Source organism: Piliocolobus tephrosceles, chromosome 8 (genome assembly GCF_002776525.5).
Source record: "Piliocolobus tephrosceles isolate RC106 chromosome 8, ASM277652v3, whole genome shotgun sequence".
Taxonomy (NCBI): domain Eukaryota; kingdom Metazoa; phylum Chordata; class Mammalia; order Primates; family Cercopithecidae; genus Piliocolobus; species Piliocolobus tephrosceles.
The window spans coordinates 131,457,898-131,483,211 of record NC_045441.1 but is presented as its reverse complement, the minus strand read 5'-3'; the positions used below and the strand labels follow the sequence as shown (position 1 = coordinate 131,483,211).

The 25,314-nt window shown below is 44.3% G+C and overlaps 1 long non-coding RNA gene and 3 gene segments (V, D, J or C); 1 reads left to right on the top strand and 3 right to left on the bottom strand.

The window, feature by feature from the left end:
• LOC111532386 overlaps window positions 1–25,314 on the bottom strand; it is a 512,723-nt gene that overhangs the window by 400,394 nt on the left and 87,015 nt on the right.
• LOC111521481 overlaps window positions 1–25,314 on the bottom strand; it is a 514,718-nt gene that overhangs the window by 409,361 nt on the left and 80,043 nt on the right.
• Window positions 6,668–14,789, top strand: LOC111521506. Its single transcript, XR_002724969.2, has 5 exons — window positions 6,668–6,734; window positions 7,212–7,366; window positions 11,765–11,948; window positions 12,652–12,845; window positions 14,056–14,789. It is a non-coding gene; the product is annotated as an uncharacterized LOC111521506 (long non-coding RNA).
• LOC111521496 lies at window positions 11,480–12,604 on the bottom strand. The segment is given in 2 exon segments: window positions 11,480–12,152; window positions 12,263–12,604. Coding segments are annotated over 2 exon segments (474 nt in total).

The window sequence follows — 25,314 nt, the reverse complement described above, 5'->3', positions numbered from 1 at the left end:
GAGGGGTCTTCTGGGTCTGTGCAATGGTGAAAGGGAACAGGTCTTTCAAGGGCATCGTTCTGAGACCTCATTCTCCTTCCCTGGGGCCCAGAGCCTTCCTGTCAGGAGAGGCCACGCCCCTTCCCCAGATGGTCAAATTTAAGATAAATTCGCCAGTAAAGAGTTGGGATGGGAAGAATGCCTTTGTGTGAATTGGTGCAAGTCTACCATTTTTTTTTTTTTTTTTTTTTAGATCTTTTGGTAATTAGTTTGTAACTCAAAGTATATTTTGTATTCCCATGATGGTATAATTACTTGGCTGTGCACAGTGGCCCACGCCTGTAATCCTAGCCCTTTGGGAGGCTGAAGAGAACAGATCACTTGAGGTCAGGAGTTGGAGACCAACAGGGTGAAATCCCATCTGTACTAAAATACAGAAATTATCCAGGCATCCTGACGTGCACCTGTACTCACAGCTACTCAGGAGTCTGAGACACCAGAATTGCTTGAACCAGGGAGGCGGAGGTTACAGTGAGCCGAGATCGTGCCACTGCACTCCAGCCTGGATGACAGAATGAGACTCCATCTCAAAATAATACCAATCATAATAATAACTCATTAATACACTGATATTGGTTATCTAAGTATTGCTACAGTCTAGAATCTTAGAATACCTCCTCATGTCTTCCTGGTGTTTTTGACTCCTGTGTCCCAAATACTCCTTCAAGCATCCTTTCCTAATTTGCTTAATTGATCATAATCCTGTTTAAAATCCTTTGTTTATATGGGTTTTCTCTGTTAGCAAGTTTCCAAATCCCAGGGGCAGGCTCATCAACATTGGAGGAGTCGTTTTGTTCTGTTTCTTGTCAATTCACTGACAGATGGGACTCCTGACAAACCCAGCTGAGCACCCTCAGCTCAACCCAGGGCTCTTATTTCTGTGCCTGGGGTTAGACTGTAGCAGACAGAACCACCTCACGCTGCTGACTGCCCTCTCTGTGTGGACGATGGTGGCTGCCCAGCACTGCCCATGATCTATGGGCACAAAGGTGTCCTGATGTATAAGGGACTTGGGGGGACAGGGCAAGACTTTAAGGTAAGGAAGAATGTACCTGCCATTAATTTAGTAATAAATATAAAGGAACCAGCCCAAATGCCCATCAATCAACGAGTGGATAAAGAAACTGTGATATATATAATATAAAAAATATATATAAAATGAAATTCTCTGCAGCCATAAAAAGGAATGAATTAACAACATTTGGAGTGACCTACCTGGATGAGATGGGAGACTATCAGTGAAGTAACTCAGAAATGTAAAACCAAACATCGTGTGTTCTCACTGATATCTGGGAGCAAAACTATGAGGACACAAAGGCATAAGAATGATACAATGGACTTTGGGAACTTGGGGAGAGGAGCAGGAGGGGGTGAGGGATAAAAGACACAATATGGTGCGGTGTATACTGTTCGGGTAGTGGGTACACCAAAATCTTGCAAATCATCACTCAAGAACTTACTCATGTAACTAAATACCACCTGTACCCCAATAATATATGGAAAAATAAAAATTAAATTAAAATATACAAAGAAAAATATTATCTCATGGCCTGCAGCCATGAACATGGAGTTTTTTGGTTTCTGTTTTTGTTTAAAAGAAGGAGCTCCAAAACTGTACCTTTGGTGCACACAGCCCCACATTTGGAAGGACGCTGCACTTAGTTTTAAACTCTGCTGTCATGATCCTCAAATTCTCAACAGTGCTTGGACAAAGGACCCGCCAGTAAGTTTTGCCACTGGTTGTAAATACATTATTTTGTTTCATATTTTGCTTAACCTCCCCATGTGCTTGTTTCCTTCCAGCACAAGAGCACGACCAGGGTCTGGGTCATTCAGCATCTACGGAACTTAAGAATAAAGAAAACAGAAATTAAAGTCACAGCAAAGGACCACCTGGTACTGAAAGTCACAGCTGGGATCAAACAAGCCCATGACTAGGTTCCATATCTGTGCCCAGGACTCTGGTTCAGGAGACAGAGAAACACACAGCACAGTGGCCTGGTGCCCAGGGCAGGGCCACAACAGGAAGATGGATCTCAGCTCAAGGCTCAGGTTTTACGGGTTGGACACTTGGGGTCAAGTCAAAGAGAGCCCTTCTCCCGATAAGACATCGTCTGTCAATGAAGTTGCTGTGAGGATGGTTTGCTTGACCCCAGCATGCTCACTGTGTGAACACAAAGCCCAGCTGCATGTGTGTCTGATGGGAACGCAAAATACTTTCCTTAAAGATGATTAACTTTTGTCAAAACATGACATAAATTTGTTTGATTGAATGAGTTGATGAGAAAATAAATGAATGAAAATGAATAAATTTTGTAGAATCAGCTTCTATTAGCTGAAAAAACCTTTTGAGGTTATTTTGGCACAACATCCAACTACGGATAGAAAAGTCCCTACCATGGGTCAGGTAGCTCACATGAGGCTTCAACCCCTTCTAAAACCAGAAAACCTCCCAGGAACTCCTCCCTGCCTTGATTATTTAGCTGTGTATTCAAGGGGATTAATCAGATGAGGTTTGACATTTGCATTAAAAATATTTGCGAACAAAATGACTCTCCAGTGATAGAGGTCACATGATTGGTCGTTGGGACGGAGAGAGGCATTGCAGAGGGGAGTGAGAGACTTTCTGGGTGAGGCAGATACGTCTTCATAGAGGTGGGGTTGCATACGTTGATATATGTTGCTCAGAAATCACTGATCTGTTCATTTAAAAGGTGTCGTGTTTACTTCATATAATTTATATATCAAAAATGTTGATTTTTAAAGGTCTGAGGAGTTATGTATGCTACATCCTCTAGTTAACTCTATCAAATGAATTATCAGGCATATATATTTCCATTTCTGTGACTTCTGAGTTCTCAACCAAAGATTTCTTTGCAGAATGTGTCCATATCTGTCTTTGCACATTGGCATGGTAGAAGAGGTTGTCTGAGACCAGCAAAGGAAATAAAAATATCTAGGCTTCTACTATATGCTAGATACTGTATGCCATTAAAGGTCATATAGATCTCTGTTGATGGAGAGTAGTAGTCTCATTTTATAGATAAAAAAAAAATGTTAAAACTAAACTTAACCCGTTAAGATCTGGCCTCAGATCTTGATGAGCTGGTGTTAGAGTGGAAGTCATGGCTGGGAGTCATGGTGCCTCTTCAGACCACTTTCCCTACACCACTGTCTCCAGGGTAAACTGATCTCTGACTATGATGTTATTAGAGCCAGCAGGTCTAAAAGGGATGTAGAGGAAAACATTCCAATTTATTGTAGGTTGGCAGCTTTATGAAATATTTTATAGAGCTATAAACACTGAACTTAGACTGCGCAGGGATGGAGTATCAGTACTACATCCTAATAGCTATTTAATTTGGTCAAGTTATTTAACCAATGGGCCAGTTGTCTCACCTGTACCATGAGAAAAGCATTTGTGTCTTAGGATTTTCTTCTGACACTTGAATTTCTAAATCACTGAAACTTCCCAAAAGAAGGACTTCTATTCTGTGTATAGTAAAATAACAGTAAATGATGGAATCATTATTTTTTCTAAGTCTTGCCCATGGAGTAGAATTGAAGTGTGAATGTGCATTAATGTAATCCATGCTTTCGGTTCTGCAGATGACTATGCCGCTCATGTGACAGACGGTTTCGTAGAAACAGTGAAAGACCATAAATATGGTATATTCATACAATGGAATATTATTAAGCATTAAAAAGAAGAAAATCCAGCCATTCGTGATAGCATGGATAAAGCTGCAGGACACTGTGCTAAGTGAATAAGCCTGGCATGGAAAGACAAATACTGCATGATTCTGCTTATAGTAGGCTATCTAAAAGTCAAACTCATGAAAGCAAAGATAAAAGTGGTGATATCCAAGGGCTGGGAGTAGAGAAAATGGGAAGTTGCTGCCAGCAGGTATAAAAATTCAGTCAGCAAGATGAGTAAGAGCTAGAGAGCTTCTGTGCAACCTTACACTTGTAGATTACAATACTGCGTTGTACACTTAAGAATCTATTTAAAATAAGGATCTCATGTTCCATGTTCCTACCACATTAAATTAAAATGCTGGCAAAAAATGGGGGAGGTAGCTAAAGAGAGAAAGAGAAAGAAAGGGAAATTTGTATAATTCAGAAACCAAGTAAAGTACTTTGAATAAGTAAAACTAAAATAAAACAAAATAAATTTAAGCCTTAATACTCTAAAATGAAATATTTTTTATTAAACAATTTTCGTTATGTTTTATCTTATGCCATAAAATATACAAAGAAAGGGCTTCAAAAACTTCATTGAAGAAAAGATACAAAATAAACTAACTAATGAATAACAATTATTCATGTTACTTTTCCTCAAGGTAGATTGCATTAGTTACAGAAAGTCTACAGTGTAGAAAATTTTATCTTTCTTTTTGCTGCCATGAAGGATGAATGGATATGCTTTAGCCTAGAAGTCATATGTTTATTGGACTTGTCAAGGTAGAGGTTATAATGGTCACATAGGAGGCATGACCTTCCCCTCCTAACGGGACCTGAAAGGAGGAAGCCAGATGAGGGGACAGATGTACAGAGTAGGGGAGGGTGGAGAGGTGTTGGAGAACACACGACAGCCAGTTATTAAATATGAGACCAGGGGCAGCTGCCTTCCCTCAGAAACAAAAACAGGCAAAATAATAAATACTTGTGATTTCAGTGAGCTTTAAAGCAGATCACATATAGAAGCAGCAGGGAATGTCTGGGAAAGAAACCCTGTAAGCTTGGCAGGGCCTGAGCCCCTCTGGCTGGAAGCCCCTGCCTCACAGTTACTTCCTGAATGGGGCAGGAAAGTTTCTGGCGTTTCCTTGGAGAACTAGCCTTTCCCAGTTACTCTCTCTGCAGGCTACCCCTACATGCTGCTACGATCGGCAGGGCCCAGGCTTTGCTACTCCAGGAGATCTTCCTGTCCTACACAGCCCTGAAGCTAAACGTGGGGCCGGTGGAACACAGTCCCCACATGCCTACGTCACATCTGCCTTTCCTCTGTCCTCCCTGTCCCAGGCCTGACACTCATTCCCAGTCCTTGCCATCCCAGCTCCTTCATCCTCCACTCCCCATGCAGAGGCAGAGACACTCCCTCCTTGGTGCAAACTGAAGACTCTAGCACCCCTGCCCTTCCTTGGCAGTGAGGGGTCTGTGCTTAACTCCACATGTCCAGGCCCTACTCAGGGAATCCCAAAGGGCGCCTGACGCCATCAGGCAGCCCGTCATCCCCTTCAGCCTTCTCCTGGCCACCCTCCAGTCCTACCCAGGGTTTCTTACAGCACTGTGGAGCCACAGCGCCACCAAGTGGCCAAAAATCCGCAGTCTCACGGATTCACATTTGGCCTAATGAGCTCAAGACTGTCCAAAGAAGGAACAGATGCCCTGCTCTCACTCCTGCAATCCCGACCTTCTCACACACCCCTCTATACTTCCCCAGAAGGGCCAATCTAGAGTTGACCTTAAAGTCCACCTTTAGCTAGTGGAGGCAAAAGTATGCATTAACCAACATTTTGATTGCAAAATAAACAATGTTACAGCACTGCAATTAGTATGCTAGGAGGGATGAGAGGAGCCTGAAAAATACAGGTCACAGATTTAAACAGTGTGAAGATATCAAATAGACCTAGCCTGGAAACTGTATTCAATCGTTCCTTTTGATTAATCAGACCCACGTTTTCATATTTTGTATTTAAATGAATTATTAGCAAATTTTACATAGTGTATTTTAGAAGGAAAATTCTTAGATTTTTATAAATGTATTTCTGAACTTACAAAATCTTGAAATAAACAACCCTTTCGGCTGTAACTTCGGCAGATTCAATTGGCTGTGACATTACCTGTCACTCCGCAGAAGTGTCTATGAGCTCCACCAGTGACCCATCACCTCTTAGTAATGCGACTCAGAGAAACTATGTCCATGTGAATGAGTTTCCACAAGAACACACATGCACACACGTACATGTACACACACACACACACGCACATGCACACACACATTCACACACACTATATCTTTTTTTTTTTTTTCTTGAGATGGAGTCTCACGCTGTCGCCCAGGCTTGAGTGCAATGGCGAGATCTCGGCTCATGGCAACCTCCGCCCCCCGGGTTCACAAGATTCTCCAGCCTCAGCCTCCCAAATAGCTGGGATTACAGGCACACACCACCACACCGGCTAACTGTTTGTATTTTTAGTAGAGACGGGGTTTCACTATGTTGGCCGGACTCGTCTTGAACTCTTGACCTCATGATCCACCCGCCTCAGCCTCCCAAAGTGCTGGGATTACGGGTGTGAGCCACAGAGTCCGGCCACACACAATATCTTTTACTTGCCAAAGATGATAACATTCCATGACTGAGCTCAGCTGACTTTCCTTTCAGTGTTTTAGGCTGATTTCTGAAAAGCATCTTTGATGATGTTCCAGCCTCATCAAATCTCTAAAGATGTGGTTGAGGAAGTATGGTTATGACAAGGAGTATTTTTGCAGGAGCATGAGACTGGATAAATATTACTATAACGTGATTTTCTTTGCTCCAAAAGAACATTTGCAAATTGCAGCGTTAGACACAGTTACGGTACTTCACAGCACTGCTCATCAATGCAGACTAGAACCACACAACTGCTCAGAATACTGCAGAGGTTGCATGAAATACTGAGGCTGTTCATAATCATTCTCCGTGATATTTCAGGTAAGAAGAATCCTTTATGAAGGGAAGACAGTGATTAATCATACTCCAGGACTCAGTATAAGTAGGATTAACTTACTCACTTTACAAACATCAAATAGAACCAATTATGTACTTGGCTTTTCCCATGAAAATGAAGGAAAGAGAGTGATACAGTACAGTCCCAGGGAATGTCACAGTAGGAAGTGAAGGGAGAGGCAGGTGTGAGCCTGTCCTTCACAGATGATCAGTACCTGGTAATGTCTTAGGAGAACAAAGGTTTGTCCAGGCCATGGAAATAGTGAGGACAAATGCAGAGCATATAAAGGCTGCTGAGTTTTAGGAAATGTTGAAAAAGCTGTTTGGTCACAGAAGGTAATTGGATCTAGGTGATGAGCGTTAGAAAGGCATCCCAGGGAAGTAGAATTTATTTGAGGGAAACTGGAGAGCCTTTACCTGTTTACTGTCAGGGGTAAAATGACCTCATCTGTGTTCTGGAAGGTACTTGAGTGTGTCCTGAAGAGTTCAGATTCAGGCCAGAACACCATAGGGAAGACATCAGAACCAACTCCAGGACTCTCAGGACTCTCACGCCAGGCAAGCGGCTCTTTGATGATATCCCCAACTGGGACTGGCCACCAGTGACGCGAGTTGTTGTGAGTCCTTCCTTTATATTTTCTAGATATTGAAAATTTGGGGAAGGGTGAGAAGAGAGCTCATGGTGCACAGAACACCACTTCTTACCACCTTCTGCCTTATCTCTATTTTCAAAAATCTTTAATCGTATTCTCTCTCCTCCACTTGTCCCAAATCTCAATTTCTTCACCCTAAATTATACAAAGCAAACCCCTGTGATTTTACCTTCAACACTATGCTACTATCGACAATCTTGACTCCAGAATGAAATTCCCTGCCGTTAAAAAGAGAGCGCCAGCTGTTACATGGTGCACATGTCCTCTACCTCTGTATCAAGCGGAGAAGGTGATTCTGCAGTGAACCTACTGGAGCAGCAGCATCTTCTGAGCAGGGCTGCCTGGCCTTATTTCCTTCAGCCCTGAATGGCAGAAAAGCCCGAGGTTGCTGGATCCAGCATCATGAAATTATTTTTTCTTTCTCCCTGCAGTCCCCAAGTTCTCACATATGTCAGGGCTGAGGTTGCTCCACACTGAGGCAGGCAGGTTTGTGCACAGGATGTGGTTGGCTCTGCAGGGCTGTCCCAAACTTCTGGGACAGAGATACAGGGCCAAGTCTGCCAGCTCCAAGGTGATCATGTTCAGCTCAGTGTGATAGTGTTGTGCCCTGAGTTCCGAGACCCCCCTCAAAGACGACCACCAGAAACCGAAGTCAAAGCCAAGCGGCTGGGATCACTTTATTGCAGGTTCGAACCCGGACCTCTCTCCGTACAGGCGTAGTCAGGAGGGCAAGAGAGAGGTCTCGAGCACAGCTCAAGTCTACTTTTTATAGTAAGGCACAAACAGGTTACAGAAGATTAGGGCATTTTTGCAGTTACAAGATTGGGATTGGTTGACATTTTGAAGTTTGAACATTCGGCAGTTTCTGATTGGCTCCCGCCCTTTTTTAAACCACAAACGTCTCGGGGTTTTTGTTTTTTAGACAAACTGCTTGCTTAACCATGGGTGGGAGGGGGGTGGTTTTGATTGAGCAAACAGTGGGTACGTGACTGGGGGCTGCAAGCACTGATAATCAGAACAGAACAGAACAGGACAAGGACTTTCACAACGCTTGTCCATACAACGTCTGGAATCTATAGATAACATAACCGGTTAGGTCAGGGGTCGATCTTTAACCAGGCTCCGGGTGCCGCCTGGACTGTCTGCCTGTGGATTTCATTTCTACCTTTTAGTCTTTTCAATAGTCAGGGAAGTGGTGCCCTGAGAAATGATCAGGGAAGTTTTCTTTTACTCTCTGTAACCCATTATGACATTTTAACAATTACTGGAGGCCCTGACCTGGAGCTTGTTGGTATCAGGACACACTGCTGTGCGCAGAGACAGGGGAGCAGCTCAGTGTCACCTGCTGTCCTCTTGTTTTGATCAGAGATCTTGGAGTTTGGGTGACTCCAGCCTCTACTGGGCCTGTGGGAAAAGCAGATGGAGGATGAGCATGGGAGACAGTGTGGTGGTACCTCCCCAAGGTAAAGTGGAGAACACAGGGTGAGGGCAGGCTCAGAATGGGGTGCTCTCCTGTCTGCAGGGACTCACCTGCTCCCAGGAGACAAAGCAGCGCCCAACAGAGCAGTTTGGAGCCCGTGGCACAAAGGGGCAGGCAGCACTGTGTCTGTGCTCAGGGCTTGGTCCTCCTGGGGAAGAGCTGAGTTCTCAGCCTCGCTTTTCCTGGTGGGAGGGGCATCCTGTGATGTCACTGTCCTATGTCCTTCCCTTGCAGGCCTCCTGAGGTCCACTGCTCTCTGTTCTGCACAGCAGAATCCACTGGGTCTGTGAGGGAGGGGACTGAGGCTGGGGAAGAACACCGGAGGGAGCCTGAGGGGGCCTTGGGTGAGGCTTGCTTCAGAGACATCCCACCTGTCCAAGGACTCACCGGGTCCCAGGAGACAAAGGCCTTCCCATCAGAGGCACCTGGAGCCCATGGCCGGGTGGGACAGAGCTGGGCAGGAGTCACCCTGCCAGGGGTACTGGTTTTGGGCATCGCATCTCAGATCGGATGTCAGCCTGTGATGTGACTGCTGTGATGTCATCATCTCTGCAGGTTCCCCACACACCCTGCCAGTCACATTAAGGAATAGTGCATTATTCTACTGTAAAATGAATACCTAGAAATGTTTGAGTTCAATTAGATAAAATTACCAGATTACTGGCCAGTCCTTACCTAGAAAAAGAAACAAAACAGAATATATAGATTACTTCAGAGATGGCTCATATCCCATGATAAACAACTATTATATTTCACATAAAAGCAGGCCGAGCTAATAGTGTAAAAATGACTGAAAGATGAGAGCATGGATCTGACTTCTCCTAAAGTTGCGAACTAGCATCGTCTCCTGGCTCCTTCTCCAGATGAACCCGATGAGACAAGAAAGAAACATCAATATCAGAAACTAACGAATAACGATGATAATCTTTCAGGAAGACTGAAGCTATTTCACACAGGAGTATCAAGAATATGAGTGGTGAGCCCAAGACTGCAATGAGAAAACAGGATGGTGGAAATGGTTTAAATCCTACCTTGTCTGACTCCCTCCTTGCATGGAGACAATCTTATTTACATTTTCATTTTAGAAATCATATTAGAGTAACTGATACCATCGGGACACCAAGAATACCAAAAGAAAGATAATTTCTATCATCTGAGTGCTTGTGTCCCTTGAAATTCATATGTTGAAATTCTAAGCGCTGATGTGATGAGATTAGGAGGTAAAGCCTTTAAGAGGGAATGAGGTCATGAAGGCCTAAGGGGTTAGTGCCCTTGCAAAGAGACACCAGAGCACTAGCTGGCCCTCCTACCATGTGAGGATAGAGTGAGAAGGAGCCATCTATGAATCAGAAAGTGGGTCCTCCAAGCCACGCTCTGTCTCATCTGTGACATAGTGGCTAGGGGTTTACCTGACTCCAGGTTCCATGGAGTAAACAGGGGCCTGAAATGGAATGAAACATAACTTTGGAACTGGCCTTAGGTAAACAGGATAAGAATTTCCCAAGCACTCCCAGGACTCATGTGCTCCAAAGAGACCAAAGATCACCCTACATAGAAGCCTGCTGTCTCTTCATGGCAGAATTGGGCAGGGCTGAGGCCACTCCCAGCTGAAGCTCTGGTCATTAGCCGTGCAAATGGGGAGACCTTGTGAGGTCAGAGTGTCGGCTGCAGCCACAGACTCAGAATCCTGCACTGGAGGAGTGGGAGCCTTAATGGCACACTGGACATGGATGTCTCCAGGCTTGGCCTCTGTGTTTCCTGGGGGTGCACGAATTCCCCCAGGCTTGGCCTCTGTGTATCCTGGGAGTGCATGGATGCCCCCAGGCTCGGCCTCTGTGTTTCCTTGCGGTGCAGTCCTGCAGACCCTGTGTGAAATAGTGCAGTTGAGGAGCCCCCAAGAAACACAGAATTCAGGAGACCTAGGCAAGCTAAGACACGAAAAGAATGGCCAGGACCCACTCTCCTCCCTAAAGGCCAATGTAAGGCTAGAGACACTGAACTCTGAGGCCTGATGATTTAACATGCTGGGAATAAAGAGACCAAAAGGAGAAAACATCGTCTTCCAGTGTCAGTGTGGAGAGGAAATCCAGTGAGGAGTTGTGATCTTAAACCAAGGACACTTCAGGTCAAGAGAAGGAGAGTAGATGAGTGAGGAAACTTCCAGACCATGGTCCACGGGATCTGAACGGATGGGAGTGGACAGAGGCAAGTTTGCTTCCTGCATGATTCAGAGAAGGTGTCTGTGCAGATATGGAGCTTGATCAGGGCTGGAATTGATGCTGTAGATTTCAGTTTAAGTAAGAAAATTAGAGAATAGACAAGAAGGAAGATAGAATAACAGAACTGGTTTGACGTATTTCTCAAATCCATTCCCCAAAACCTGGGTTGTCTACTGTGCTCTCCAGCTGCCTCCTGCCCTGGGACCCTTGCCTGGAAGTTACCTCTATGACTCCCCCAAACCCAGTGCTGCTTGACCTTGGGTGTCAGCAACTTATGACAGAAGGGACCCCTTGGTTCCTGAGAAAGAGAGGCTTGGAGACCACCAGACATAAAGTGTCAGAAGAGCTTGGCTCCTCACAGGACACTGCGTGGCCCATTGCAGGGTATGACTCTGCGGTGACGCAGGTGGTTGTTTAGAGGGTCTTATAAAATCTTAAACTAAACAATCCCCTTATAGCATGCTTGCTTTACTTTACAATTTAAAAAGGGATTTTAAAAAGACTAGATCTGAATGTGTTTATCGTTTTCAAAGCAGTTGACAGGGCAGAGTCACACGCTAAAGAAAACCCACACTCTAAATATGTGCACAGGATGTAAAGTTGCCACATGGATGAATTAGCAGGTGCTATGATGTTCTGAAGCTTCTGTCGGGGCTCTTGCAGGAAATGCTCACCCGAGCCCTCCATGGCCCCCACAGCTTCCTGGCAGACCCCGAAGGTTTCTGCACAGGAAAGCGGCGACTCTGCAAGGCTGTGTCTTGGCTGCTGGCGCAGAGATACAGGGCTGAGTCTTCTGGCTGCAGGGTGTGTATGTGAAGGTGTAAGTGAGAGCTGTCTGGGCATTCAGGTGAGAAGCGACTTGGCACACTGTTGTTTTCAGCCCGTTCTTTAAAGTTGTAGACAAACATGATCTCTGGCGGCTTCTTAGCTTTCTGCTTGTACCAGTACATGGCCCTGTGCCCCAGATGTTGTTCACATTTCAAAGACTTCTTATTTGTCATTCCCATGACCAGGTGTCTTGGTGTCTGCGTAACTCCAGTTTCCATGGGGACTGTGGGGGGAATGGGACAAAATTCAGGCAGAGCCCAGGAGGAGGGTTGTTGCTGCAATCACAAGGAAAATGCTTGGCGATCGAGGACAGCTGATTTGAACCCAACTCACCTGCTCCCAGGAGACAGAGAACCACACAGCAGGGCAGCCTGCAGCTCATGTTAGCCTCAGGTCTGAGATGAGGCCTCTGACTGGGGTCCTCTGGGCAAGGGGCTGGGCTCTGGTCTCCTTGGCCCTGGTTGGTGGTTTTTCCTGTGATGTCACTGCCCCTGACAGCTTCCCCAGACCCAGGGAATATTTATTCCTGGAGGTTTTACATCCTTTCTGGGTCCTGATAGAAGGTCGATTTGAATTGTCTGGGCTGGGATGAATGGGCTGGGCGGAAAGGGCAGAGCCAGTTTTTTATCCCCCAAGGATATTCCTCTGGCAGAGGCTCTTTGCTCTTAGCTGCTTCCTCATTATGTGGATCCTCCCTCTATCTCTGTTCCCCTGTCTTTCAGGATTCCTCTCAAGGACAGACCACTCCCATTCAAGGAATCTCCTTCTCCCCTGTGGGATCACACAAGACAGCGCCACTCAAAATGTCCCTTCCCTCAATGTCTAAGCACAGTAGAGCCCTTTTTGCCCGGTTCTGTGGAGGCAGGATGACTGCATGACCACGGATGCAGTGTGGACCAACGCCCATCATTCAAGGGTATGACTATGATGCCAACCAGCAACCAGGCACTGGGGAGGGAGCTGCAGGACACGACAGGGATGAGCCACCCTCTGTCCCTGAAGTGGAGGGCATGGGGCTTGGCTGGGTTTAGGGCTAACATACACAGGATGCTGAAAAAGAACAACTCAAGGTGTGGGGAGCACGGGAAAGGGGAATCAGCTTGAAGCTGACATAATAAATAAACACAAAAGATAAGTACAAATAAACACAAAAATGAAATGATTCGTAATCCCTAAGTGATTTGAACCATCTACTGTTATAGTACATATTTGTTACTGTTTTGTAATGACAATTTGATTGTAGGGTTAGGGTTGTAGTTATAAATCAGTTACATAAAAATCTATGTTGGGGGTAGAAACGCATTACCATGATGAAACTACGGGTTGATAATTTAGAGATTTTCAAACTTGGAGATGTGCTGGGCCAGGAGGAAAGTATTAGATCGCTAATATTCTCATGTGTAAATTGTTTTGGATTATTTTTATGTGGCCCTTAAAGCAAAGAATGTAAAGGCATGTACATCAGAATTTAAGAAAAGTGGTTGAATCGTCTCTTCCTAAACAGGTTCCACATGAGAGACCTTCAACCTGCTATGGTTGGATTTATTTCATTCTTAGATAAGAACCTAACATCAACCTGATTTAAAGGCTGATGTTGTTACTATTAAAGTTATTATGATAGGAGTCTGCTTCAGCAAGGAAACAATTCTTGGCCCTTCCACCAAAAAAGAAAAAAAAAATGAATTAAAAAAAATTTGATTGCATTGTGTCGCTCTCAATAAGTGAACCAAATTTCAAGGAATTTTTTTTTTTAATGGAATTCAACCTACCTTGAATAACAATGACAATGAAAGGCTTGACTGCCCTGAAGTCAGTAGCTAACATAAACCTTTCTCAAAGCACAGGGTGGGTGATAGGTGAGTTTAAGTCATCTGAATTCGGGATGGATCTGAAGAGGAGAATGACCTCAGGCCAGTCAGAGTTGTGAGAAAGAAGAGTGAAGAGTGGAATGGTAAACGTGAAATAAAGTCAAGTAAACATGTCTGCACCAAATAGCAGTACTATATGTGATTGAAGCTAGGACATAACTGACTCCAAGACAGTTGGGATTTAGGACACAGTGTAATAAAAAAGGAACCCAAAAATCATATGTAAGAAACCCGCCCCCCCTTTTTTTCCTGAGCCAGATCCTAAATTGTGTATGCAGAGGGTGGCGGACCCGAAGGCTGAGCAGAGAACAAGTTCTGGAAGGCTGAAGACATGGGTAGAGATTTCAGAAGAGCCAGGGCATTCAGACCCAGTTACAGTGGAGTGATGTGGTGAATACACTGTGATTCCACTAAGACCCTGGGAAGGCCATGCGCTAGCAATGATGACCACGTGCTGGGGCTCTCTAAGAGGGAGGGCGAAGCTGAAATAGACTGTAGCAAGTCCTACATTTAACCCTCCCAGAATAAAACCCAACACTTTCCAAGAGACAACATAATCCAGAGTCTCAAGTGTATATTGTCCACAATGCTTTACATAAACCCTTTCTTTCATGGAGGATATTTAGAAGTCTCCTAATCCTTCAGACCACCCCACAATCTATCTCCTTTCTGATCCATACTACTACCAGTGTTCCTGTACCAAAATATCAGTTTCATCATGTTGTTTCACTTGGAGTAAGGACCAGTGGCTCACCACTACCTAGGGATTTGTTTCCAAAGTCCTTTCCATGTCTCCCAATATCCCCTGTCATCAAGCTATCACTTGCTGTTGAGGAGAGTTCAAGAAGACGTTCATCAGAATTGGGAGAGACTCTTGCTGGTCACCCTTCTTGAAGAAAAGGAGTCTACAAGGCACAAGGCTGCCTCCACTGGCTTCTCCTCAACACTTTCCAGTCTACCTATTGCCATGGAATTTCATGCCTCTCCTAATATTTCTCTGTTAAATAAAGTACTCACTGATAATCCAAATTGTCTCTTGATCTTAGGAATGCTTTCCTTCCCCTTCCTTTATGCTTATGCTCATCAACCATTTTTACCAACACTGCGTTTGTAATCATAACGTTAGGTAAAATATGTACCCATATGTGAAGCCAACAAAGATAAGAAATGGCTTCTCCCATCAGTTAAGATCTTCAGTGCATGGGACAGGCTCCTGTTTTGTTAGTTGAGCCCTGATACTTTGCTGACTTTGTTGTGAACCCCTGCTTTGGCTGATAAACAGAATTTGGAGAGTTCTGTGTACATAAAATGGAGAATTGCTACATCAGGTGCACTATCCGGCTGTGCTACAGACTGAAACTCCATCAGAGGCTGTCAGGGAGTGGAGACTGGAGCCTTGGGTGCAGGTGCACACACTGGCCCACAGCTTCCTGGCTGAGCCGGGAGGTTTGTGCACAGGGATGTGGTGACTCTGCAGGGCTGTGTCTTGGCTGCTGGCACAGAAATACACAGCAGAGTCACCAAGCGCCACAGACTTGATGTGAAGATATAAATGAGCTTTGTCTGGGGAGTCAGGTGAGAAGCGATTTGGAACTGTTTCATTTAAAACGGGCTCTTTATTATTGTAGATAAACATTATCTTCAGAAATTTCTTAGAGTCCTGTTTATACCAATACATAGCATTATGGCCCAGATTTTGTTCACATTTAAGGGACTCCTTTTTTCCCGTCTGCGTGACCAGATATTTTGGAGTCTGGGAAACGGCTGTGTCCAATGGATCTGTAAAGGAAAGAAGCAGAATTCAGGCAAATCCCAGGAGGTAGCCTGCTGTTGTTGTCATGGTGAAAAGGTTTAGGGACTTCAACAGGATGATGCCACCTGGGCCCAGGACTCACCTGCTTGGAGGAGGCAGAGGGCCACACAGCAGAGGAGCCTGCAGCCCATGACAGAATGAGGCAGACCAGGGAAGGCCCAGGGCAGGATTCTGGTGTACAGTGGTGAGAAGTCTAGGCTGTGCTTTCCACTGCCGCTGAGAGGGGCTGCGCCAGTGAGGTCACAGTCTGTAATCATGTCTCCATTCCCAGGCTCTCCTCTAGCATGGCTCCTCCCTTTCATGCCCTGCACTTGCTGCTTTACAGGAGTTTTTGGAATTTCTGAGAATAGTTGAGAGGGTGGACTTGTCGCCTCCAGGATGTGTCTCTGACAGTCATTCCTGTGTCATCAGCCCCCTCCCTTCCCGCTCCTTATCCAGAACCTGACCACCTCCTCCCTTCCTCTCCCTTTGGGCCCTTCTGTCAGAGTCAGGCTGGTTTTCTTCTCTCCATCTTTTGCTCCCCCATCACAATAACGCAGGACATTGTTTTTATTTTTATTTTTTATTTTTTTTCTCTTGACTATTTGCTCATTTGAATATCTGACTAATGCACAGTGACCTCTCCTATTTCAGAAGAGATTGTCTTGAGGGTTGACGTTTCACCTGATTACCAGCTGCAGTCACTTAAAATGCATGACCGTGATGATAGGAGCAAACTCTGTTGTTGGACATGGAGAAGAATAAACTGCAACCTTCCTCCCTGTGATGTTCTTATCTGTCCAAGGAGTAGAGCTAATAGGAAACAGGATGGGGCTAGTGAGTGAGAAATCACTGGGCCGGGCCAGGTGGCTCATGCCTATAATCCCAGCACTTTGGGAGGCCGAGGTGGGTGAATCACGAGATAAGGAGTTCAAGAGCAGCCTGGCCAACATGGTGAAACCCTGTCTCTACTAAAGATGCAAAAAATTAGCTGGGTGTAGTGGTGGGTGCCTGTTACCCCAGCTACTCGGGAGGCTAAGGTAGCAGAATCGCTTGAACCCGGAAGGCAGAGGTTGCAGTGAGACGAGATCACGCCATTGTACTCTAGCCAGGGGGACAGAGTGAGACTCCATCTCAAAACAACAACAAAAAAGTCACCATGTGCTGCGAATGAATGAAGATGAAAGTAAACAACATGGCAATAAGACAAAACCTAAATGGGTGACTGTACTGTCCTTGAGTTGTCTACAGGCCACCCTCCTTTTGGTATAAAACTTACAACCCAATGCCTAGTCTGGGATTTCTCAACCTGGACATTCTTAATATGTTGGATCAGATGATCGTTTGTTGTCGGGGGCTGAACTGTGCACCTAGGAGGCTTAGCAGCTTCCCTGGCCCCTGCCCACCTGATGCCAGTAGCCCTCCCTCATGTGATAACCAGAAGTTTCTCCAGACATCGCTGAGTCACCCCCAGTTGAGAACCACTGCCCTATTTATTCTGCTGATAGTCCTCCCCTTCTCTGCCAGCCTCCATCCACCCCAGCCTTGGGGGAGGGGGAGGGGGTCAGCTCCTCTTGCTGGGGTCAGTGAGGCCCAGCACTTAGCCCTCAGTGGCCTAAGTTAGTGGGTAATTCTCCAAAGTTTGGGTCTTAGTGGGAAAGGCATGTATGTTGGTATGTTTATAAACAAAATCTTCCGTTGTTTCAGGAAACAGAAGCTCCAGGTCAGCAACCACCAAGAGGAACACGAGGAACCACTACTGCCAGGAAGGCATCCATCACACACACACAAACACACACACACACACACAGAATTTTTGGTAATGCTATCATCTCCTGGTGAAACCCTTCCAAAGACAGATCCAGGTGGTTCAATTGTGATTTATTGAATACACAACTGGCACTAGGGATGCACAATAAACGCAAGAAAACGAATTACTGTCCTTGGAACTTGCTCAAGCATGCTTTATTTCTTTGTAGTCATTGAATGGCTGCTTAGTACAAAGCATGAGTAGACAATGTGCTCACTTTCATGATACTTATATTCCACCAAGACAAAAAGCAATTCACACATTACCTGTACACTGAGGATACAAAATACATGTTACATGGGGGTCAGCAATTTAGTCAATATGTATATTTAAATACTTTATACAGTGTGTCATTTTCTCATCTATAGTAGGATGTGCTGAAATAAATTATTTTCAACACTCTGTCCAGTCCTAAAATTCTGTGAGCATAACAGGTATACCCCTAGATACAGTTTTTATTCTTCCAGTGTCCCCAGTAGCTACTCCATTGCACCACACAGCTGACATGTGAAGGTTTTCAAAGGAAGAAAGAAAGGGACAAGGGAGGGAGGGAAGAAACTGAAACGATAAGAGGCTACATGTAGTGATGATGATAACCATATAAAGAAGCCACCATTCTTAAAGAGTAGATTTTAAATAAAGATTTATCTCACTATTTTATGCAAGTGTTTTTGACCAAATCAGATGAACAGCCTCTGGAAGAGATGCTGGAATGAAACTGATAGAAAGAATCTTGCCCCACTGGAGGTAATGTGAAATCTGGTTGTTGTTTTAGATTCTTTACAGGACAGTTGAAAAACCAGAATGTTTTATCATCTGCCAAGAACTGTCCAAAGGATATAATGGAGCAAATGGATGAGTACTTTACATCTTCTTTTCTGACAGGACCGGCTACGCTGGAGAAAGGGAACTCACTGCAGAAAGGAGAGAGGACAGAGGGTAGGAACAATGGGGAAGAGGCAGAAGGCTGGAGAAGAACTAGAACACGTAGGAAGTGGGTTGAATGGGTTTAGGGCACATGTTTTGGACGTGGGTCATATTTTGGGCTGTCCAATATTTAACCTCCTTATTATATTTAGGCAATTCCCCAAAGTTTGGGTCTTCGTGAGAAAGGCATGCGTGTGGGTACCTTTGTAAACAAAATATTCCACCCTTTCTAGAAGGAAAACCTCCATCCCTACCTCTACGTTTTGGACTTCCTATGGGAATACGACTCTGCCCAGCAGAGCTATCTCCCTCCTCCAGCTCCCCAAGAGCTCATGGGGGAACTGTGCTGTGTGCTCTGGCAGCATAGGATGGAAGGAACATCTCTTGTGCCCAATCATGTCAAGTTGATTTTCTTGGGCACAGAGTCCCATGAAGATTTCAGTTTCATCTGACTTTGCCTCTTTTCACTGGTGCTCACAACTTGTTTCTTAGCTCTGCAAGGGAACAATGGCCATGGCATAAACTCCATATTCAGTTGCCTGCTAGTTACTTGTGGCTCTGACTCTAATCAAAATATTTCCTTTAATGTTGACAGAACACAAAAGTCAACATGCACATCAATTCATAAGAACCTGTGTCCGCAGGTGGACCAGTGGCTGTCAGTTTTCTAAATGGAAATTCAGACCAAAGCCAGATGGGACATCCTGTTACAGACTATTTCAGGTTACTTTTCTGCATAACTATTTTTCAAAATATAGAGACAGGGTCTCCCTATATTGCCCAGGCTGGACTCAAACTCCTGGGCCCAAGTGATCCTCCCACTTTGGCCTCCTGAACTGGGATTACAGGTGTGAGCCTGTTTGGCTATTAAAATCTCATGTATCCACTTAAAATATTTACATTTATTATTTCTATTACATAGATTATAAATGTTTAATTTATAGTCATTTGAAAGCAACCATTAACAGAAATTAAATGCAATGTCATGATACATAGGTATTATTTATTAACTATGAAAAACGATTTTATGTCATCTTATTTTTGTTACTGAGAAGAAGGTGTAGATGTTTTGTGATGGTTGGAATGAAGAAATGACAGGAGGACTCTGAATGTCCAACTCTTACGTTCAAGTTAGTCACTTTACATATTTCATATTGAGCTTAGAAATATGTGTTCTCCATATTCTGATTTTTGCAACTTTTAGGAGATTTGAAAGTGGCTCATATTGCAGAAAGCTGATAAATGTAGACTTCAGTATACAGAAATGAGCTGACTATCTTCAGTAGATTTCTTTGTCATTTCTTTCTTTCTTTTTTTTTTTTTTGAGACAGAGTCTCTCTCTGTCGCCCAGACTGGAATGCAGTGGCCGGATCTCAGCTCACCGCAAGCTCTGCCTCCCGGGTTTACGCCATTCTCCTGCTCTGCCTCCCGTGTAGCTGGGACTACAGGCTCCCGCCACCTCGCCCGGCTAGTTTTTTGTATTTTTTCATAGAGACGGGGTTTCACCGTGTTAGCCAGGATGGTCTCAATCTCCTGACCTCGTCATCCACCCGCCTCGGCCTCCCAAAGTGTTGGGATTACAGGCTTGAGCCACCGCGCTTGGCCTCTTTGTTCCATTTCAAGATGAAGTGCAAAATTAACCTTCACAGGAGGGCTCATGGTTTTGCTTTTAAACTATTTGGGTGGATATTTACTTCAGGCAATATGCTAGAACATGTAAGGTAGTATATATTAGATATAAATAGTATATATACACATGTATTGTACATACACACATATGTGGTAGTAGTATATATAAACACATTTATATATACATGTATATTACATGTAGTATATATAAAATATACATGTATATACATTACCATACATATATATATAGACACACACTACATACTTGTATATATACATTTGGAATTTCCATTGATTCTTGGAAATTCAAAAATACAACAAAGCTACATTTTATGTAAGCTCTAGCCATCCAGCCTACACATAAACATACATGTATGCATACATGTGTGTAGTGTATATATACACATATGGTAATGTATACATATACTGTACATATACTATATGATAGTATATATAGTGGTATATATAGTATATATACTAAATATATAATATATAGTATATTTAGTATATATACTAAATATATAATATATAATATATTTAGTACTATCTATAGAATATACTAAATACTATATATACTATATACTATTTATATATCATATATACTATTTATAGTACTATAAATATTTATATAGACTATATATAGTATATATTATATATACTATATGTAGTGTATATAGAGTATATATAGTATGTATAGTTATAGATAGTAAATATAGTCTATTTATATAGACTATATATACTATTTATATATACTATATATTGACTATATATTATATCTATATATTATATAGTCTATATAGTCTATATATAAGTAGTATATATAAATATATACTATATATAATATAAATTTTTTTATATATTTATATATAAATGTATAAATAATTGTTTATACTATATATAAATAATTAGTATATATAAACAATTAGCATATGTATGTATATACTACTATATACATTTATATTTATATTCTGAAGCTTCTTCCTGCTGTATGACTAGAGCCTACCCGGATTGTAACTTTGTTGTATTTTTGGATTTTCAAGAAGTCAGGGAAGTTCCAAATGCTTTTTAAAAAGGTGAAACACTGCCCTGTAGTGAAAACAAAGTGTGTTTCAGGTGTGCATCCTGGAGGTCTGTCAATACCGCCTTCTTTCCTATTGGCATTATCAGATCCTTTGACATCTGGACAAGTCTAGCGTCCCTGGGTCTCCATAGATAGGGAGAGAAGTTGGAGATGGAAGCTGGAAGGGGTCTGGTGATGCTGTTTTGATGGAAACATTTGCTCAGGCCTAGTAGAGAGGTTTCTCATCACTGTGGGGAGCTCCTACTCCAAAAACTCAGAGGACCATCCAGAAGAGGAAGAAGGAAAAACTTCTTTCTAGCTTAATTCCCGGATAATTTAGAGTGAGGAGAACGGGTCTATAGGTCACTTTTGGTCTCATAAGAAGATTTCCCTCAGTTATTACTCTATGTAAGATACCCAAGGGATCCCTGGCCAGCCAGGCTCACATCATGACAGGGCTCAGCTATACTGGGGTGAGCTGGAGCAGACGCCCAGCGCCCAGAGCTCTCGTATTCCTGTTGGGAAGGGGTCCTCCATCTGTGTCTGCTTGTGAGCTCCCAGTCTCCCCAGCTCATGCCTCGTCCTTTCTAATCCCATGCAGGCTCCAGTCCAAGTCTGACAGTCCAGGTTCCTCCCTAGGACAAAAGCGCCTGCACATCAAGGCAAAATGAATAGTCTGTGTTTAACCCTCACACTTAGAGCCTTGACTAGCATTCTCTGCAGACCACATTTTCCCTTGTTGTTAATAAACCCAATCTTTCTCTTAACCCTTTCCCATCCAGAGAATTGTCTCTCCTTCCGCCAAGTTCTCTGAATCTCAGCAGAGTCACAGCTCGCCCTTGTGGCCAAAGTGTCAAACATGTCAAGGCTCAGTCCCATGGTGGACCAAAGGCAGCAGGGCGGTAGAGGTCTTATTAGGGACATGTGAGGGGAGACTAGAAGGACTTCATTCCTCACTCTCTTCAGGAAGCTTCCACCATAATACAAACATACAAACCTACAAACTCAATTGCACTTCGTCTTTAATAAACATAAAAACTGGGCCAGGGGCGGTGGCTCACGCCTGTAATCCCAGCACTTTGGGAGGCCGAGGCGGGCGGATCACGAGGTCAGGAGATCGAGACCATCCTGGCTAACACAGTGAAACACCGTCTCCATTAAAAATGCAAAAAATTAGCCGGGCGTGGCGGCGGGCGCCTGTAGTTCCAGCTACTGGGGAGGCTGAGGCAGGAGAATGGCGTGAACCCGGGAGGTGGAGCTTGCAGTGAGCCGAGATCGCACCACTGCACTTCCGCCTGGGCGACTGAGCGAAACTCCATCTCAAAATAAATAAATAAATAAATAAATAAATATAAACATAAAAACTGACTTTCAGAGTTAATAGACTGGATTGTTGCAGAACAACACTCCCACCAGAAACAACTAGAAAAGCTTAACAATATATAAAACAGAAATGTTTCAAGGCACTTGGAGCTACTGAAGCAGTAAGAGCTTAAGAGATTTGGATCTCGTAGAAAATGGATAAATCTAAAAGAAAATGAAAATCCTACTTTTCTCTTAAAGTCATTTGCCAATTTCATTTTGATGGCTGAGAAGCTGAGAAGAAAGGGAGGACTGACGGGCCAGAGGCTTTGAGGAGCATCTACCACCTTTCTGGCCTAGAGAACATTTACGTTCAGTGTTCCTTCTTCTCAAGATATGTTGCATCGGTTACAGGAAGTCTACAGTTCAGAAAATTACTACCCCATTTTTATTTCTTTTTCTTTTTTTCTAAGTGTGTGTGTGTGTGTGTGTGAGTGTGTGTGGAGTCTAGCTCTGCTGTCCAGGCTGGAGTGCAGTGGCACAATCTCAGCTCACTGCAACCTCCACCTCCTGAATTCATAATTCCCATTCTTCAGCCTCCCGAGTAGCTGGGATTGCAGGTGCCCACCATTATGCCTGGCTAATTTATTCTATTTCTAGTACAGACATGGTTTCTCCATGTTGACCAGGCTGGTCTCGAACTCCTGGGTTCAAGGGATCCACCTGCTCAGACTCCCAAAGTGCTGGGATTACAGGTGTGAGTCACCACGCCTGACCGGAAAATAACACTTTTTCTTTTTTTTGGTATCAGTGAAGGATAAATGGATATGCTCGGCCTGGAAGTCAAGTGTTCCTTGGACGTCTCAGGGAAGAGATTCTACTGATTATGTATGAGGCATGACCTTCACAACCTGCTAATGGGGACCTGGAAAGGGGAAAGCAGGTGAAAGGACAGAGCTAAAAAGAAGGGGTTGTTCAGAGGTGTTGGAGAGACAGACTTAAGCCAGTTTTTATTTTAGTTTATTTTGACACAGAGTCTCACTTTGTTGCCCAGGCTGGAGTGCAATGGCACGATCTTGGCTCACCACAACATCTGCCTCCTAGGTTCAAGCAATTCTCCTGCCTCAGCCTCCCAAGTAGGTGGAATTACAGTCATGCACCACCACACTGGGCCGAGTTTTTATACTGTTAGTAGAGACGGGGTTTCACTATGTTGCCCAGGCTGGTTTCGAACTCCTGAGGTTGGCCTCCCAAAATGCTAGGGTCACAGGGGTGAGCCACTGCACCCAGCCTTCAGCCAGTTATTAAATATGAGACCCAGGACAGCTGATTTCCCTCAGATACATAAACAGGTAAAATAATACTTATCCTGCACAATTTATGTGACTATTAAAGCAGATCACACGTAGAAGCAGCAGAGAGTGCCTGGGAAAGGCCTGTCAGCTCTCCAGGGCCTGAACCCTTCTGGCTGGCAGCATGTGCCTCACGGTCACTTCCTGAGTGGGGGCAGGAATGATTCTGGAGCTTCTTACGGTAACTGGCCTTTCCCAGTTACTCTCCCTGCAGGCCACCCCTGCCCCCTGCACCCTCTGGCAGGCCCCAGGCTCAGCTGCCCCATGCCTCTGTCCTGCACAGCCCCGAAACTAAAGATTTGGTGGGTGGAGAACAGGCCCCACATGCCCACATCACACCTTACTTTCCTCTGCCTGCCTGTCCCTGCCCTGGCACTGATGCCCAGCCCTTGTGGCCCGAGCTCCTTCACCCTCCACTGCCCATGCAGACACAGAGACACTGTACTCTTTGGCGCAAACTGAGGCCTCAGGCACCTCTACTCTTCTCTGGCAGTGGCGAGTTTGTGTTTAACTCAAGATCCACTCTGAATCAAACCACTCCCCTGAAGCCAGCAGGCAGCCAAGCATACCCTTCAGCCCTGCTCTCCTGGGTCACCCTCCCACCCCTCTCCAGGGTTCCCTGCAGCATTGTGAAGCCACAGCGCCTCCAAGTGGCCAATGTTCCACAGTCTCATGGATTCACACCTGACCTGATGAGCTCAAGATTGTCCAAATCGGGAACAAAGATGCCCCATTCTCACCCCTGCAACCCCCATCCTCACACCCTCTATGCTTTCCCCAAAAGGCCAATGTAGGGTTGATCTTCAAATTCACCCCGGGCCAAAGGGACACATGAACCAATCTTTTGATTGCAAAATAAATAATTGTCTCACTTAGAGAGCAGCCAGAATTAAACAGACCCTTAATTAAATAGCGTGAGGATGTCAAGCCCACCTAGCCCAGAAACACTACACTGTTCCTCGGATCCTTTTGCTCAATCAGACCCAATCTTTTCATATTTTGTATTTAAATTAATATCACTAAATTTTACATCATGTGTTTTATAAGAGAGGATTTCTTGATTTTACAAATTTATTTCTGAATTTGTAAAATTTTAAAATAAACAACCCTGTCAGCTATGACTTAGCCAGATTCAGTTGGCTGTGACATTTCCTATCACTCCCTGGGGTTAGGAAAGTGCCTATGAACTCTACCAGTGATCCAGTGATGCTTAGTAAATGCCGCCCACAGAAACTATTTGCATCTCCACAAGAAAACACCCTCACGACTGGGCGCGGTGGCTCATGGCTGTAATCTCAGCACTTTGGGAGGCCGAGGCGGATGGATCACGAGGTCAAGAGATCAAGACCATCCTGGCCAACGTGGTGAAACCACAACTCTACTAAAAATACAAGAATTAGCTGGGCATGGTGGTGCACGCCTGTAGTCCCAGCTACTCAGGAGGCTGAGGCAGGTGAATCGCTTGAACCTGGGATGGCTTGAACCTGGGAGGTGGAGGTTGAAGTGAACCAACATCGCCACTGCACTCCAGCCTGGCAACAGAGCAAGTCTCCATCTCCAAAAAAGAAAAGAAAGCAAACACACTCACAGTCGCAAGCTCACAAGCACGCACACACAATACATTTTAATGGACTAGTCTGCTGAA